Here is a 19342-nt window from a genome sequence, read left to right on the forward strand (position 1 = left end):
ACACAACTTGACTGAGTTTCCATAGCAAGTAAGCAAGGGACAGAATTTTTTTTTTTTTTTTTTTTTTTTGTGGTACGCGGGCTTCTCACTGCTGTGGCCTCTCCCGTTGCGGAGCACAGGCTCCGGATGCGCAGGCTCAGCGGCCATGGCGCACGGACCCAGCCGCTCCGCGGCATGTGGGATCCTCCCAAACCGGGGCACGAACCCGTGTCCCCTGCATCGGCAGGCGGACTCTCAACCACTGCGCCACCAGGGAAGCCCGGGACAGAAATTTGAGCTCAAGTCTCTCTGACCTCAAAGCCCATATTTTGTTTTATTTTAAATTAAATAATACATGAATAGACTCTCATTGTAAATACTTCGGAGAACACAGATACAGCAAAAAATTAGACCCAGCTTTATACAGAGCCCTCCACAACCCCAACTCCCTCCTAAGAGGCAGTGACTTTAATAGTTTGGTGCCTCTTTCTAGATCTTTGTGTGTTTGTGTGTGTGTGTATGCATGCGCAAGCATAAACTTTGCCCTCATGTTTATGTTCATAAAGCAATACACTGTTTTAAACAACAAAAACATAAAAAATAAATGAAATTGTACCGCACAAAGTATTTCTTTGTCTCCGTTTAAGAAATAGTTTTTCCAGACTGTTACATATAGAATGGATAAACAACAAGGCCCTACTGTATAGCACAGGGAATTATACCCAATATCCTGAGATAAACCATAATGGAAAAGAATATGAAAAAGAATGTATATGTAGGTGTAACTGAGTCACTTTGCTGCACTGCAGAAATTAACACAACATTGTAAATCAACTATACTTTAATTAAAAAAATGAGTTTTTCCTTCCTGAACCTCAGGTTTTTTGTTTGTTTGTTTGTTTTTGCGGTACGTGGGCCTCTCACTGTTGTGGCCTCTCCCGTTGCGGAGCACAGCCTCCGGACGCGCAGGCTCAGCGGCCATGGCTCACGGGCCCAGCCGCTCCACGGCACGTGGGATCTTCCCGGACCGGGGCACGAACCCGCGTCCCCTGCATCGGCAGGCGGACTCTCAACCACTGCGCCACCAGGGAGGCCCTGAACCTCAGGTTTTATAAGATTTTTGTCTGTCAAACAAGTTCATTATGAAGAAACTACTCACTCATGTGTAGTATTAAGGACTGCTAATATGACTGCCAATCAGAATGAACTAACTAGGGTTAACTCACTGAGTTTAATAATGTTTGCTAAAGCAAAATATGACATTTTCTTACCATTTATGGCCTCATCTCTAGTAACGACAACTTCTGTTAGATTTTCTAAATAAAGAAAATGGCTCTTAACCTTCGTTGAGATCCCTAAGGAGTACCTGGCTGGGGACATCATGGCATTGTGTTGTGGGACCCAGGGGGCCTTAGGGAAGAATGTAATTGGGTAGTAGGGCTTTTTCTCGGAGACAGATGCTGAGATTTGCCTTCCTCCCATCATTTTCAGCCTGAAACCTCTCAACAGTCTGGGACGGATTAGTGCTGGTGTTTAGGGAATATGTTCTTTTCACCAGGCTGGGTTTCCATACTGGTAGAAGCAATAAAGTCCCACCACATTATGGAGGCCTCACACGCCGCCAGAACCCTGGCTAATCTAGACCGAGAGACTGTGCAAGATAAGTACCAGGATGGTGTGTACGTGCTGCACCCCCAGTACCGCACAAGGTAAGGCCGGGTAGAGCCGCTTTGTCCCTGTGGGGACGTAATGCTTCAAGGGCTTAATATTCTAACTTCTTTCTGCATAATTTAGATAAGTGAAATACCTTACAAATAAGTCAAATACCTTATTTACTGAAACAGTTTGCCCCTAATAACCTCAGAAGAATTGCAAGCTGTCGTGAAAGTATGGAACTAGCTAAATTACCAGGGTTATTTTATACCAGCGGCTTACCTTCAGGAAGGCTGCATTCACCTTTTATAATGTGTCTCACGTAAACTCTGTAATGCCTATTTCTTCTTTGTTTCATTACATTTTTCATGTAAATCTAAGTTATTAACTGATTAGGGTTGTAGAGGTTGATCTGGATGAGAAGGAGCTAGGACCTTATTATATGCAGGCAACCAAATCAGCCTGGGCCTAGAACTCAAGGGACTAGAGAAAGCTTAGGCGACGTTTTAAAAGCATGTATTGGAAGGAATAAGTTGTCATAAATTGGACTCATACTCCTTCTTAAGGTTATTTCTTTTGTTTGTTTTCTTAAGGTTATTTCTGGTTACTATTTCCAGTTGTATCATTGCTAAGACAATAAATATAGAAAGGACCACAATGAAAAAATGACACATTTCTTAGATTTTTGTCAGGTACTTTAATACCTCAGAAAATAGCAAGAACTTTTTTTTAACTTGAAAAATAGATTTCCTGGTTAATTCTAATTTGTAAATAAAATAATATGGTAATGTATTTTATATGTGTGACATAATTGGGTGTGTATTATAAATAGCTTGCAAGTAATATACTATTGCAATTTTTTTCAATGTCATATACAAAGAAAGACTATGTTACTTTAAAATCTCATTTGCTCTGTTTCTGATAAACATCATTTTCCTTGATAAAAACCACCTCTTTCATGCATACTGAGTTCGAAACTACACTAGCATATGATTTAATTTCTTAAATACTTTTATTGATTTGTGTAACATTCTCATGGAACTCTTTGGAGGGTAATCTATGACATGTCACTTCATTGACCGCTAAGCGCATTACAGTTGATTTTGGTTGGTCGGCCTGCCTAGCTGTGTTTCCATCCTTACAGAAACAGCAGTGAGCACACTGCATGTGTCTGTGCCAGAACTCCTCTAAGGCTCCTCAGCGAACCTGTGCTTATAAAGCTTTGCCTTAATTAAGTTTATTTTATGTCATATAAACCTGCTAAAATAAGCACCATCCAAAGAGAGTGCTGTCTAGATTCTTCTCCAAGTAATAACGCATTCTTTCTGCTTCTTTTAAAAATTCTCTCCCCTGTTAGTCAGCCCATTAAAGCAGATGTCCTGTTTATTCATGGCCTTATGGGAGCAGCATTCAAAACGTGGCGCCAGCAGGACAATGATCGGGATTTAACTGAAAAGGTTTCAGAGGATGAAACCAAGTATACAACATGTTGGCCCAAGGTAAGGAAGCAACTACCTCTGGTAGGCCACCCTTATCCTGACACACTGCTGTGTCACCGGCCTTTAGAGTCCTCATTGTGACGTGCTTTTCTCTGTTTACTGGGATTTTTTTTCCATGCAGTTTTCTTTTCCTTAGGGACACTTAGAATATGTTACATGAACAACTGGGCTTATCACTCTGTGTTGTATAATTTAGGGTACATTCTATGACTCTAAAAGAGTATTCTGTTAAGTAAAAAACGGGCAAAGGGCAAGGGCCAGTAATAGTTCACTTCCGATAAAAATATAATTCAAAATATATATAGATATATAATTCAATCAATAATATATTAATAACAGCTGGCTAGTTCTGTGATTTTAATAATTATAAAAATAGAAAGACTTTGAAGAAGTCATTCTGCTTTGGATTTCTCTGACATTATTTCTTCTAAAGAGCCTAAACGTTGGCATTAATTTACTGAATGAAATTTATCTAAAGCTCAGTGAAAACTGATGCTGTAAATATGTGTAAATAGTTCCTGGGGCTTTGTCCCACTGCTCCTTATCCACCTTCACAAGGGCTTACCAGCAGAAAGAGTGGTTGGCACTCTTTCTCTGGTGACACTGAAATATGGAGATGATGATAAACCTCGGATCCACAGAGACAGAACTGTAACTGTAATTAGTATCTGAGTTCTCAGGTCAAATCTCTAACCTCCGTCACACTCTTCTGTCTGTCCTGAGATCATAGCTTTCTATTAAATGCTTTCAAAAAGCCAATTTGATCTAGACTCCAACAACAGGCCCTGCTTTTGGCTATAGCAGATTAAAATTGAGAATATTCTCTTCAAACCTGCATAGACCTTATGCAATATCACCTTATGAGCAGAGATACAAAAAGATAAAATGCTGGAGTTATTTTTCTAGTCACCTTTACACTTTACTCCAATGCAGTCTTTTACTAGTTGTCAGTATTACCAGGGTCCTTTAGTTACGAATTTCAATTGCTAGGAAATAAGTGGAACAGTGGAAATTCATATCTTCCCTTTTGTACCTTTTATTTTACGTAGTCGTGGTTAGCAAGAGACTGTCCCGCTCTCCGAATTATATCTGTGGAGTATGACACCAGCCTTAGCGACTGGAGAGCAAGGTGCCCTATGGAAAGGTAATGCGGGAAGGGTCCAGGCCACAAGTGGGCCCTCTGGGAAGGAGGGGGGTTTTATCTTTGAGGCCACAGACAGGAGTTTCTTATGGAAAACTAACCTAACCTTTCTTCTCTTCCTTATAGAGGAAGTTAGCTATAAATAATGAAACTGTATAAGGCTTAGATATAGTGTCAATGTTGGGCTCCTAACATGGTTCACTTAAAACTATTCTCATAGTAAGGACCATGGATTCGAGAGCAAAGTTTCCTTAATTCCTGGAAGTAAACATGGGGCTTTTGGCTTTTGTGTTCACAAGCATACCACCTAAAGGAAGCCAAGAGCGATGCTGAGCAATGTAGGCTCCTCATGTCACTTGTACGTCGTATGTGCCAATTGTATGTACAGGAGAGAGCACTCAATTTCTGGGCTTCAGGGCCTAGACTATAGCCAGTTCTGCCTTTGACTCACTAACCATCTTAGGTCATTAAACTGGTCTGGGAGGTCTGGACTACAAATGGAGGGAGTTGGTCTGATCTGTGTCATCAAACTGTTATATATGAATGACCCCCACCTAGGTGCCAGAGGAATGGTGCTGAGGGTCAGCAGGCAAGACCCCAGGGCTCCTTCCCCAGGTCACCCAGAGGAGCTTGCATAAACCTTTATTTCGAAGAAGGGATTCTCCACATACACAGTAAAACTACCAGACCAGACAGCTTTAGAGTTCCCTTTTAGTTTGAAAATTACTTATTTGAAGTCTGATTCTAATAGCTTTGTGCTGTTTCTAAGTAACAAACCAAAATGATGAAAGCTTAGTGTTTGTAACATAAATACAAGTAGAACTAAACAGCAATGACAGCTGACTCCACAGGTGAACTCACAAAGGACAGCATGGTCTCCGCTGATCCTTGTCTTGTCAGGCCACCTAATGAGGAGGGACGCACACCCTAAGTGGTGGGGGCAATGGGGTGAGACCCAAGTTTGACCCGTGAAAATTGCCCGGTACGTTTTAGATGCCTAAACAATGCTTGTTTCATAAATATTCCCACCTATGCCAGTGTGACTAAGTTAGAAATGGGGAATGAGCAATTGCAGGAATCAACTGGAGAGAATAGAGGTATTCCTGACTCCAAATTGTAGCATGTAGAATTGGTCCAATAAACAAAAGATCTTGCCTTAGAAAGTGGATAGCAAAATTGGGGCAGGGGGAATCAATAGCCTCCTGTCATACCCGCTGTTTTCATTTTGTTCAGAAAGTCCATTGCGTTCAGGAGCAACGAACTTCTGAGGAAGCTCAGAGCTGCTGGTGTGGGGGATCGGCCAATGATTTGGGTATCACACAGCATGGGAGGTAAGTATGTTTCATTGTTGCCAAGTGAGCATTGTGAGGTTGTCAGCCATGCGAGCTCTCTGTTTTGTTTATCGGTAGCCCTTTTCCCCCCTAAATTAATGTTTTTGGCTATGGCTCCATCCATGCTATTTGTTTTTCTAACAGGGGACAGCTAGTAAAAACCCATACGAAAAGAAAATGAGTTTGACAACTTAATGCTTTCATTAAGCACTAAGCTTGATAATGAGTAAATATCAGAAGCTGTCCATGGCGTACGTAAGCCCAACTTGTAAATATCTCTCAGCGTTCCTGGCTGGTCCCAGGGCCCGCCCCCCTTCTTCCCTGTTTCTCCAGCCACTGCAGAGTCCATCACTGCCCCTGTGCCCACAGCCCCAGCCCCCCGCATGCCTGCTTACCCCTCGCCCAAGCCTGCAGAAGTGGTGGTGTGATCACAGGCGTCCCCTCTTTGGTCCCAGTGCTTGCTTCCTAAGCCACATCCCCTGCTTCTCCCAACCCACCCCCAGTCCAGTGCTAAATGTTCACCATCCACCTTGCAGAGGGCCTTTCAGCAGCCCTTGGCCTAGTTTATCTGATGAAATGCCCAGGACTGCTGACTCTTGAGTCTGGGCTTTTTGCTGAGAGAAAGGTGGATGTAGCTCTTTGTATCCTCAGAGACCGACTGTTACCATCCATGTTACCTTTGTGTTTCCCTATCAGCTCCAAGCCCAGGTTGGGGGACAGAAAAGAAGGTGCCTTCCTAGGTGCATTTTCCCACAGCAGCTTTGTTTTCTCCCCAGTGGATATGTGAAGACTATGTGTTTTTTAAATATTAGTGCTGTCCTAACGGAGTGGTCGTTAGTGGGCTGCTGTGGGTCGGTGGGGAGGCTGGCTGCTGCATATGCACTTCATTGATGGACACCCAACATGCAGTGCCTCTCTTCTCTGGGCGAGCGCATCCTGTGATGTAACATTCGCTTTACAAATGAGTTTCTAGAATCTTACCTGTTCGTAGTCTTGTGCTATATATTTTAGAGGATTGGGAGCATTACTAAGTGTTAATATTTTAAGGCCCTGTTTGTTGGGCTACAGAGAATTATTGTTTAAACTTTTTTAAAGAAAGCATCTCTTTTTCTGTATTTCTTGTTTGCCTTTTTTTTTTTAATAAGGAAAGGGAAATAGCTTACGCATTGTTTTTCTTCTCTATGGCTAGGTCTTCTCGTCAAAAAGATGCTGTTGGAAGCCTCTAAGAAGCCAGAAATGAGTACTATTATAAACAATACCAGAGGAATAATTTTTTATAGCGTCCCTCATCATGGATCCCACCTGGCTGAATACTCTGTTAATATTCGCTATCTTCTCTTTCCCTCTTTGGAAGTCAAAGAACTCAGCAAGGGTAATACTTTTTTTCTAAAGGGAATTGGCATTGTACTAACACCAGTTATACAGGAGAAGGAGGAAAACAGTTTTGACTAACAGTTTTAACTTGGCTGTATTACCTCATTTCACTATTTGTACATCAATTGTGTTTAGACTATCATGGAAACTTTTTAGTTTGGGGTTAATTTTTCTTTGATACGTTCCCTTTTTGTTCTTAAGCCATTATCTGCTTAAGAAATATAACAATAATTTTAACACTATCTTAAATAGTTAAAATTTTTAAAGTTACATAATGTTTTGCATTAAGTATTATTCCAAATAACCAAAGAACTGCTCTTTTCCACAAGTTTGGAAAATCATCAACTGTTAAAATATACACGAGCTTTACAGATACTCATATTAATTATAAGGCACTATATTTGTTTGGGGTTAATAAGCATCTTCTCTTTCTCTGGAACACCTGTTAATCAGCATTTTGGGACCCCTGGCTTGAGCTTTAGTATACCATTGTCTTTTTGCTCATATGTTCTTTGTTCTGCTTTATGGAGAGTAATTGGACTTTATCTTCAAACCTTTTGTTGAATTTGATTTTTTTGCAGTCAGATTTTATCTTCCACAAGTTCTTTCTTGTTCTGTGATCCATTTTCTTTTGAAATCATTCTAAAGATACTAATTAGAGGTGTTTTTTTTTAAAAAAGTGTCTTCTGTGCCCAGGTTTTCTGTTTGCTCACCTGGTCTGTCTCTCTTAGGTGGTAGGCTTTCCTCTAAGACCTGGTGCTTCGTGGTCGCCCTTTGATACTTGAGGATGGGGGACAGGAAGGGGATGGGTGCTCTGTGATTATAGACAGGCTCTGTTGATGGGAGGCTGTGCTTCAGAGTGGATGTGGAAGTGCCAGCCAGCACACCGGGGGAATCCCTCAGTCCCACACACCAAACTGCCCTGGGTACTGCTTCTGGTCAGCCAGCAATGTGAGAAAACTCTCCCGCTGACACTGGCCTCTAAGTTCTAGATTGGTTTTAGCCCTTTTCCCTCATCTTAATGGCTTCTTAGGAAGAAGAGAAAATAAGCCACTGTCTTGAATCAGAACCCTAATTTCCTCTCTAAATTTGGAAGGTTGATGCATTTTATTATGAACTAGATAAATAGATCTTGTTACAATCTCGCTCTCTATAATTTTACAGATTCTCCTGCACTTAAAACACTACAGGATGACTTTCTGGAGTTTGCAAAAGATAAAAACTTCCAGGTGCTGAGTTTTGTAGAAACACTACCAACCTACATTGGTAGCATGATTAAACTCCACGTGGTGCCCCTGGAATCAGCAGGTATTCACTCTTTTAAAACTTGTTTGTCCTTAGTTTCCTGGTTGGTGGTAATCATAAACGTCAACTTCTATATCCAGTTTCTCAGTTTTAGGAGACAGTTTTAGGAAGATTTAGATTCTGTTATTCTTTTAAGCCACAGATTAAAACTTCTCTGCAAACATTTAACCTTGGCATTCCCCTTCTCTCCTTTTATTTATCTGAATAGACAGCAAAGGTTAATTGGCTAACTCTGCGTTAGCTCTCAACAGTGAAATCTGCTGCATTAAAGTAAGAATACAGAGCTTTTCTATCAGCTAGATTAAAAGGAGCATTTCATTTAACAGATTGATAGCCGCCTGCAGGAACCTTAAAGAAATCAGCTAAAGGTGTGGAAGCTTAGTAAATAACTGGAAGATACATGGGGAATATTCAAGCAACAGAGATTTTGAAGGAAAAAACTAGTGTTAAAGTTCAGTGTCTTCCTCTTCCTGGGACTGAGGGAAATGACCAGTACCTGCTACTGCAGAGCGCTGTAGTCTACTGCAGGCTGTGTGAGGGCAGAGCCCGAATCTCAGTTCTCCTTATAGCCTCCCGTGTTACTCTGAGCATAGTAAATAGCCCATTCATTTCACCCCCTGAAATGCTTTCCCCTCAACCTGGCGAACTCTTTAGTTTGCTTGTCAGACCCTTTTCTGATCACTTCAGGGGCTGGGTCACGTGCTGTCCTGGTAGCACTCCGCCATTACTGAGAGCTCCTGGCAGCCAGGCATGGTGCGTGTCTGGAACACCTGCCAGATGGTTCTTCTGTCTGCATAACAAGTTTTGTCCTACTTCATTATTATCTATATAAAATGAAAAAGGCTTGATATCCTATAGTGGAATCTGAAGAGACTTTACCTTAAAGCAATATGCCATAGGGTGAGGAACTGCTGTTTGGCAGTTGAAGAGTTCAAAGAACCTGAAGAGTTGAAAGAACATTGGCCAGTTTTTTTTTTTTTTTTTTAAGATGCCTTTGGGAGCTTAAAGCAAAATTAATATTGTGGACCAGCTGCTGGTAGTGACATAGCCTTTTCATAATTCTGTCCACCCTTTCTTCTGTGTCACCAGGTGGCCTGTCTTCCTTCATAACCACCAGCTGCACTTCCTCACCTGGCTGGCCTCACTAGTACCTCCTGTCACTTCCATCTAGGTGGACTTGGTTAGGCTGAAACATCAAAAACTCAACCAGATCTCTCAAGCACCACATCATCTCCTTCCCTAGGAGAGTGAGCATGGAGGGTCGGGTATAGAAGGGATTCATGTGAGACGTTCCCATTCGTTTCATCAGGGCAAGGGAGCTCATTATCAAGTTTCTAATATTAGCTCTAGAAATAGAAATGGTTCAGAGAAGTGTGGAATAACTTAGTAATAACCTGCAGTGTGTAAACGTTTTGAAGGTGACAGTGCTCAGGCTCTGTTCACTATTGAATCAGGAAATAGGCAGCACACACACAGAATTTATGAGAAAAGCATAAAATTATAATTACACCTACTGAGACTCCATTCTCACGTGATTAGTCAAATGCAGTTTAGTTACAGTCAAACTAAGTTCCTTTATCTCTTAAAAAGAGGTTCTCTATCACATCCAAATCAACATTTACAACTACCCATTTGGCCTCTTTCACTGTTGACAGGGGGCAGCTTATATTTTTACTTAAATTTTATTGACATTTTTGTTTTCTTCAGATCTAGGCATTGGAGATCTAATTCCTGTGGATGTTAACCATTTGAACATTTGTAAGCCAAAGAAAAAGGATGCTTTTTTGTACCAACGTACCTTACAATTCATCCGTGACACTTTAGCCAAAGACCTGGGAAACTGACAATTGTCTTCTTCTGTTTTCACACATGAACACAGTGCAAGAAACGTGGTGTTCTCTCTTTTTAAGCTCTACGCAATCATGCAAATGTAGTCATTATGGCATTAATGTGGCCTGGAGTATGTTGCAGGCAACAGAATATTGTTCTGTAAAACACAAACCCAGAAGTGGCAATCAAAGAAAGAAGGGCTAGACTGGATTCTTCTGATTTAAAACACTTCCATATGTGCCAGTTTATGTTTTGCAATGTTGCCCCTGGTGAGAGGGAGCAAGCTGCTATGGCTAAAGGATGTGATCTGTGACTCTTGTCATCTGTGACTGTCCCTGGCTCATGCTGGGAGCAGCACTGATGGCTTCTGAAGGGAGAGCCGTCACCAGTTTACCACAGAAATGCCTGCTGGAGGGTGCCTAAAATGGAGAGAGAATGAACTAGAACATAAAGACTCTGTTTTGGGTCAGGGTTTCCATGTGCTGTAAGTTTTTAAAACTTGTCAGTGTAAACTTTTGTGTAACATGTTAGCTTGTTACACGCCTTGTCATCCATGGGTCATTTCCTTGTAAGTTTTTATTTTCATATTGCTGAGAACAAATATTTCTCTTTTTAAAAAATTTCTAGCCTATAATTCTTTCCAGACTGTAGCTACCTATACTTTTAATTTTTCCCAGATAATAGTAAATCCATTATTGATCAGAGTGTGAAATAAAACTATTCTAAGCTATTATATATATAAGCAATATTTAATATCAAGATTCTCAGATTCTTTTTAGCTAAATAAAGTATACCATTATTTCTTGCTCATTAGGAAATGGTATTAATTGGTCTCCAGCATGTGAGAAACAGGAAATCATACTGATGACTTTTTAAAAAAATAACAGCATTATTGAGATATAATTCACATACCATAAAATTCACCCTTTTAAATGCACAGCTCATTGATTTTTAGTGTGTTTACAGAGCTGTGCAACCATCACCACTATCTGATTTCAGAACATTTCATCATCCCTCCAGATAACCCCACACCCATTAGCAGTCACTCCTCCTCTTCTCTCCCCCAGCCCCTGGTAAACGCTAATCATCTTTCTGTCTCTATGGATTTGCCTATTATGGACATTTCATATAAATGACAAGTTTTTAAAAATTTACAATACGTGGCCTTCTGTGTCTGGCTTCTTTCTCTTAGCATAATGTTTTGAAGGTTCATCCATGGTGTAGCATGTATACATGTAGTAGGACTTCGTTCCTTTTTATGGCCAAATAATATTCCATTGTATGGATGTACCACATTTGTTTACCCATTCATCAGTTGAGGGACATTTAAGTTCCTTCAGTGTTGGGGCTGTTATGAATAATGCTGCTGTTAACATTCATGTACAAATTTTTGTGTGGACATGTTTTCCATTCTCTTGGGTATATACTAGGAGTGGAACTGCTGGGTCATGTTAAGCTTATGTCTACCATTTTGAAAATGATGGACATTTGTAAATGGGGTAGTCAAAGCTAAAAGGAGTACAGCATCTGAAGGGTAAACTGGGGGCATCAGTGAACCTTAACAACATCTAATTGTTTAATTATGCAAAAACCTAACAAGTGACTTAACTACTTGTTTTGTTATGTAGCTATAGAGTGTGCTAGTTAGCTATCAACAATAAACTCTAGCTAATGGGATCACGTGGGGAAAGGGGTGTAGATAGGCTTGGTTCGTTTTCTTTTTCTGTTTTCCATGAACTATGGCAGATGTACCATGGCTGGAATATCTGTTCATTAACTTAGAGTAATGAGATGAAACCCCACTTCGTAAAATCTCAATATAGCCATTATAGCTGTGCTTTAAAAATAAGGTCTGGGAGAGAGATCCAGTGTACTTCTGAATGACTATAGCTTTTCAGGAAAGTCACTTACCATTTATGTTCCTTCTGTTTATGAAATGGATATGATGTATACAGATTCACTTCATCAGTCCTGTAAGATTTAAGTCAATAATGTTTTTAAAATCATCATCACCTGAAAAACTCTAAGAACACAAAGTATGAAAACATATACATTTGAAATAATTTTAAACTTAGACCATCAGTAAAATGGTTCTCCTAGTTCAATCAGCCTTGTTTAAATATCCTTTCCGGAAAAAATTTCAAATGAAGCTTCCTATTACCTTTCCCCTCCTGGGAAAAGTCTCTTTAAATGATCTATCCAGGAAGGAAACAAACAGAATACAGGTGTTAGCAGACTACTGAAAGCAAGCTGTAAATAAAATTCAGATGAAAAATGAATTATCCTTATCTATAAGCCCCTTACTTCTTTCTGATTACGTTGTCAATCCTAAAAGTTAAGGACACCAAGTCCCCCCTTTACTCCAGTGTTAAAATGTCACCATAGAGAGAGAGTCAGACTACAAACGGAGGATCATGATGCCTTTCTTGACTCCATCTCAACCATTCACCCAAGGTCACAGCAACAGGCATAATATGGTGGAGGACGTGGCCCTCTGCTCAGGTCGGGGCGCCCATGGTAGTGGATGCCAGCACTGGTTTCCTGTTGTTGAGAAAGACAGCACAGTCACAGAGAGACGTGCATATCTCTTTTGAGCTTGGCTCATAATTTACAGTGCCCCTCAAAGTATTTCTAATTCCTAAAATTTGACTTTTAGGCATACCCTCCTGAATTTTCATCTCTTTGTAATATTAAATATGTTAATGTATGGTTTGGCTTTTATTGACATTTGGTATAAAAATTATGTCCATGAAAAAAATTTAAACATGTTCAATAAATGCAATTTTAATGTACTCAGTAAAACTGATTGTGCCCTTATATTAGATGTTGAACACTCCCCAAAGCTAATCACTTAAAATCTATTAGAAATTTATTGTATAATTATAAATTGCCTTAATAAAGCAGAAGACATAAAAAGGCAGTTTAATAACCAGGAAGTTTCCAAATTTAGAAAAAGCCATTCTTGTAAAAATTCTAGTTCTTAATCCGCTTTTAGCTTGGCCTTGGAGTTTAGAAACAGTGTCATGGAATTCAATACCTGGTTCCAAAGTTTGGAAATACTAAGCTTACTAGAACCTTTGATTTTTAATTTAATCCAAACCATTTCAGGATTGTTAAAGCTAATTTATAATGAAAGCTGGATACGCACTGATTCCTAGGATCATTAGAGAGTGCTGGATATGACTGTAATCTCTGAGCATAAAAAGCTTTGGGTATGTATACATCTAGATAGGTTTTAGAATATTTTGACATCTGGGATTACCAGATTAAAACATTTTTGAGAGTTCTGGACCAGGACGGTGACATAGGAGGCTCCTGAACTCCACAGACACCAAATTTACAGCTACACACGGAACAGTTCCCTCAGAGAGAAGTTCAGAAACTAGCTGAGCAACTCTTACGCGTTGGGTGAACGAGAAAATGCCCATGTTGAAATGGATAAGAAAGACTGAGACATACTGTCACCATAAATCTCACCCTTGGCACAGTGAGACACAATCAGGAGGGAACACACAACCCCCAGCTTCTGCCTGAGTGAAGGGTTTGGGCCCAACGTCCAGTGCCCCAACTTTCAAGTCTTCCACCTGAAGGATGGACCGCCCCCCAAAAAACACCTAGCTTTGAAAGCCAACAGGGCTTGCGTCCACAAGACCCACAAGACTATAGCAAAGAAAGAAACAGTTCTAAATGGGCTTGCAAGGACTCACAGTGGCTCTCCCCGCAGGGCTCAGCACAAGGGCAGCAAACAGAAATGCCCATCTCCCAGCCTTTTCCTGAAAGATGCCCATTTGCTTATCTTAAAAGCTGCGGCCTGAGAGTCAGGCTTCTAATTTAGCACACATCTAGAGGATGACTGTGATCTTCCCTGGGGACCAGGGAGGCTGATGGTTCTGTCTCTGCGTTCTCCCTCTTGCCCACTCGAAGTTGTTGGTGTCTTCCTGGAAGGAGCTTCAACACATCCCTGGTGCCCTGACTTTTGTGGCTGTTACCCAGGTTGTGCACCTCTTGATTACTTGCCTCTGATGGCCAGCAAGCCTTGTGTTTGTGGATCCCACAGGACTGTACAAAGGAACAGTTCCATCCCCCTATTGCTCAGCACAGAGGGAGCAGACAGAAACACCCATCTTCTAGTCTTTCCCTGGAAGGGTCTATTTGTATACTTGAAAAGCTGCTGCCTGAGGGTCCAGTTTCCAATCAGCCTGCATCTAGGTACTGACTGAGAATGTTCCCTTTGGAACACTGAGAGGTCTTAGCAGAACCTCAACTCCCGGGAGCCACTAAGAACAAAGAAGGCAGTTCAGACAGTCACAGAGTTTGAGAGATAACCAAGAGCTTGATGGGCTGAATCCTAGGTTCATCTCCTACACGAGACCACTCTGTCAAGACTGGGGACTTCCCTGGTGGCACAGTGGTTAAGAATCCGCCTGCCAGTGCAGGGGACACGGGTTCAATCCCTGGTCTGGGAAGATCCCACATGCTGCAGAGCAAGTAAGCCCGTGCGCCACAACTACTGAGCCTGCGCTCTAGAGCCTGCGAGCCACAACTACTGAGCCCGTGTGCTGCAACTACTGAGCCTGCGCACCCTAGAGCCCATGTGCTCTAGGGCCCACGTGCCACAACTACTGAGCCTGTGTGTCGCAACTACTGAGCCCATGCCCTAGAGCCTGCGTGCCACAACTACTGAGCCCATGCGCTGCAACTACTGAAGCCCACACGCTCTAGGGCCCGTGTGCCACAGCTACTGAAGCAAGCCCATGTGCCCTAGAGCCCACACGCCACAACTACTGAAGCCCACATGCTGCAACTACTGAAGCCTGTGCACCTAGAGCCCATGCTCCACAACAAGAGAAGCCACTGCAGTGAGAAGCCCGTGCACTGCAATGAAGAGTAGCCCCTGCTCACCACAACTAGAGAAAGCCTGCATGTAATGAAGACCCCCCCCCAAAAAAAAAGACTGGGAGAGGTGGCTATTTTATCTAATGCACAGAAGCCAACACAGAGAGTCAAGGAAAATGAAGAAACAGAGGAATATGTTGCAAACAAAAGAATAAGATGAAACTCCAAAAACAGACCTTAATGAAATGGAGATAAATAAGTTCCAAATAATGGTCATAAAGATGCTCATGATGGTCAGGAGAGTAATGCATGAATAACCTGAGAATTTCAGCCAAAACATAGAAAATATAAGAAAGAATCAATCAGAAATCACAGAGCTGAAGAATACTGAACTGAAAAATGTAATAGAGGGGTTCAATGGCAGACCAGATCATGCGGAAGAAAGGATCAGCAAACTCAAAAAGACAGCAGTGGAATGCATCCAGAGGACAAAAAAAAAAAAAAAAAGGAATGAAAAAGAATGAAGACAGCTTAAGGGACCTATGGGATATCATCAAGCAGACTTGATACTTGCATTATAGAGGTTCCAGAAGGAGAAGAGAGAAAAAAGGGTCAGAAAGCTTATTCAAAGAAATAAAGGGTAAAATCTTTCCTAAGCAGGAATCCCAAAGGGTTCCAAATAAAATGAATTCAAAGAGACCCACAAACTTTGCTGTACACTGGAAACTAACACAACATTGTAAATCAACTATACTCCAATAAAAATTTTTAGAAAAACAAAAAAACAAAGCCCCAGGGAATTCCCTGGCAGTCCAGTGGTTAAGATTCTGTGCTTCCACTGCATGGGGCATAGGTTCAATCCCTGGTCAGGGAACTAAGAACCCACAAGACGCACGGCAGGGCCAAAAAAAAAAAGAGCCCCACGCTGAGACACATTATAATTAAACTGTCAAAACAAGGAGAGAATCTTAAAAGCAGCAAGAGAAAAACAACTTGTTAAGTACAAGAGAACCCCATAAGACTACCAGCAGATATTCTGCAGGACTTCTGCAGGCCAGAGAGGAGTGACACAATATATTACAAGTGCTGAAAGAAACCAAGAATACTCTACCTGGCAAAGTTGTTCTTCAGAGTGGAAGAAGGTTGGAGTTTTTCAGACAAGCAAAAGCTGAAGGAGTTCATCACTACCAGACCAGACTTACGAGGAATGTTAAAGGGACTTCTTTATGCTGAAATGAAAGGACACTATTTAGTAACAGGAAAACATATGAAAGCATAAATCTCACTAGTAAATGTAAATACAGATGGTCCCTGACTCACAATGGTTCAACCTGATGATTTTTCGATTTTATGATGGTGCAAAAGTGGTGTGCATTCAGTAGAAACCGTACTTCAAATTTTGATCTTTTCCTGGGCTACCAATATATGGTACGATACTCTCTTATCAGCCACATGATCACAAGGGTAAACAACTGATACACTTAAAACCGTTCTGTACCCATACAATCATTCTGTTTTTTACTTTCAGTATTCCATAAATTACATGAGATATTCAACACTTTATTATAACATAGGCTTTGTGTTAGATGATTTTGCCCAACTGTAGGCTAATGTAAGTGTTGTGAGCCTACATTTAAGGTAGGCTAGGCTAAGGTATGATTTTTAGCAGGTTAGGTGTTTTAAATGCGTTTTCAAATTACAATATTTTCAATTTACGATGGATTTATCAGGATGTAACCCCATCATACATTGACCCATGGCCATGTCGGCCTGCTACTAAGTAAGAGGCATTCCTATTACAGATCAAGGAGGACTGGAGAAAGAAAGCACAGATCTGTACAGGGTTGCACTGCAGTTGTCAATCTGAGTGTTCTCAATTTGGTCATCATAAAAAAATGGGGAGAAAGATATTCCTGGACTCATTAATACTACTGTATCTTGTCACCTGGGGCCCAAAAGAGTTGGTGGAATCCAGAAACTTTTCAGTCTCTCTGAAGAGGATAGCGTTTGCCCATATGTTGAGAGAAAGCCCTTAAACAAAGAAGGTGAGAAACCTGGGACCAAAGCACCCAAGATTCAGTGTCTTGTTACTCCACATGTTGTGCAACACACACACTGGTGTACTGCTCTGAAGAAACAGTGTACTAAGGAAAATAAGGAAGAGGCTGCAGAATATGCTATGCCTTTGGCCAAGAGAATGAAGGAAGCCAAAGCAAAACGCCAGGAACAGATTGCCAAGAGATGGAGGCTGATGTCTCTGAGAGTTTTGACCTCTAAGTCTTGAGTCCAGTCAAAAATGCAGTGTTGTAAGAGTAATTAATAAATAAGATCAGACATCAGAAGAAAATTGTATGGAACCACAAAAGACCCTGAATAGCCATAGCAATTTTGGAAAAAAAAAAGCTGTAGGCATCACTCTTCCTGACTTCAAACTACATTTCAAAGCTATAGTAATCAAAACACTGTGGTTTGGCATAAAAACAGACAATAGATCAATGGAACAGAATATAGAGCACAGAAACAAACTCATGCACATATGGTCAATTAATTTATGACAAAGGAGCCAAGAATACACAGTGGGAAAAGGATGGTTGGGAAAACTGGACAGCCACATGCAAAAGAATAAAACTGGACCACTGTCTTACACCACACATAAAAATCAACTAAAAATTGATTAAAGACTTGAACTTAAGACCTGAAACCATAAACCTCCTAGAAGGGAACAAAGGTAAGCCCCTTGACACCAGTCTTGGCAATGATTTTTTAGATTTGACTGTAAAAACAAAGGCAACAAAAACAAAAATAAGCAAGTAGGACTACATCAAACTAAAAAGCTTCTGCACAGCAAAAGAAACCATCAACAAAATGAAAAGGCAACCTACAGAAAGGGAGAAAATATTTGCGAATCTTATATTTGATAAGGGGTTAATATTTTAAAACTATAAAGAATTCAACTCAATAGCAAAAATCAAACAATATGATTTAAAAATGGGCAGAGGAACTGAATATTTTTCCAAACAAGATATACAATGGCCAACAGGTACATGAAAAAGTGCTTAACATCACTAATCATCAGGGAAATACAAATCAAAACCACAATGAGATACCCCAATACTGTTAGAATGGTAATCATCAAAAAGACAAAGGATATCAAGTGTTGGTAAGGATGTAGAGAAAAGGGACTGCTGCACACTGTTGGTGGGAATGTAAATTGTTGCAGCCACTATGGAAACCAGTATGGAGGTTCCTCAAAAAATTATAAAAAGAACTACCATATGATTCAGCAATCCCACTTCTAGGTATATATCCAAAGGAAAGGCAAACAGGATATTGAACAGATATCTGCACTCCCATGTTCATTGCTACATTATTCACAATAGCCAAGGTATGGAACCTAAGTGTCCATCAATGGATGAAGGGATAAAGAAGGTGTAGTATATACATACAGTGGAATATTTTTCAGCCATGAGAAAGAAGGAAACCCTGCCATTTGCAACATGGTTGGACCTTGAGAGCATTGTGCTAAGTGAAATAAGCCAGACAGAGAAAGACAAATACTGCATAGTATCACTTATATGTGGAATCTGGAAAAAAAAAAAAAAAAGTCAAACACATAGAATCAGAAAGAGTGGTTACCAGGGCCTGGGTGAGGGGCGGGATGGGAAGTGGGGAGAGGTTCATAAAAGGGTACAAAAACTTTAAGTTTTAAGTTGAATAAGGTCTGAGGATCTAATGTAAAACATGGTGAAATGGTGGCTATTGTTGATAACACTATATTCTATTGTATAATTGAAATTAGCAGAGTATAAAACTTAAATATTCTTATCAAAAAAAGAAAAGAAAAAGAAAAAATGTGTGAGGTGATTGATGTGTTAGTTAACTAGATGGGAAGTATTCTTCCACAATATATACATATATCAAATCATCGCAATGTACACTTTAAATATCTTAGTTTTATATACCTCAATGAAGCTAAATTTTTTAAATTTTAATTAAAAAAATTTAACATATTGAAAGCTTCTAAGAATTTTATTCTGTTTATTCTCCCTCAAGTCCATTTCTCCTGTTTCTGTTTCAGGTAATTCATTACATTTCATTCAAGCAGGACCTTTTTCAGTAGTTTTGACTTCTCCTCCCCACATATGATTAATTACCAAATGCTGTCCACTCTGCTCCAAAGGTCCCAGAATCCTTTTCCATTTCTACTGCCCAGACTCCAGTTCAGATGTTCACATTTGGCCTGGACTATAATACCCTCCTAATTGGTTCCTCATCCTAATGATAAAACAGAACTGTAATTCAGTGAACACATTTTGAGTACTTACGCACCAAGTGTTGCTTTATATAAGAATACAAGGTAGCTTTATTAGCCATATTTCAGAGATAGGAAAACC

The 19342-nt window shown here is 40.5% G+C and overlaps 1 protein-coding gene and 1 pseudogene across 3 annotated transcripts in view; both read left to right on the forward strand.

Moving 5' to 3' along the window:
• The window catches only part of SERAC1 (serine active site containing 1), a 78052-nt gene extending 65229 nt beyond the window's left edge, over positions 1-12823 (forward strand). For all 3 annotated transcript variants that reach the window (XM_060114678.1, XM_060114679.1, XM_060114680.1), the window contains 7 exons: positions 1538-1688; positions 2990-3131; positions 4181-4275; positions 5506-5603; positions 6793-6975; positions 8142-8285; positions 9990-12823. In XM_060114678.1, coding sequence (XP_059970661.1) covers positions 1538-1688; positions 2990-3131; positions 4181-4275; positions 5506-5603; positions 6793-6975; positions 8142-8285; positions 9990-10126 — 950 coding nt within the window. In that variant the 3' untranslated portion in view covers positions 10127-12823. The remainder of the gene's footprint in view (positions 1-1537; positions 1689-2989; positions 3132-4180; positions 4276-5505; positions 5604-6792; positions 6976-8141; positions 8286-9989) is intronic.
• A 3871-nt stretch (positions 12824-16694) lies between these two features.
• On the forward strand, positions 16695-18583 carry LOC132499962 (small ribosomal subunit protein eS6-like; annotated as a pseudogene).
• Positions 18584-19342: the final 759 nt, after the last annotated feature.

The sequence above is a fragment of the Mesoplodon densirostris genome, chromosome 12 (genome assembly GCF_025265405.1).
Source record: "Mesoplodon densirostris isolate mMesDen1 chromosome 12, mMesDen1 primary haplotype, whole genome shotgun sequence".
NCBI lineage: Eukaryota > Metazoa > Chordata > Mammalia > Artiodactyla > Ziphiidae > Mesoplodon > Mesoplodon densirostris.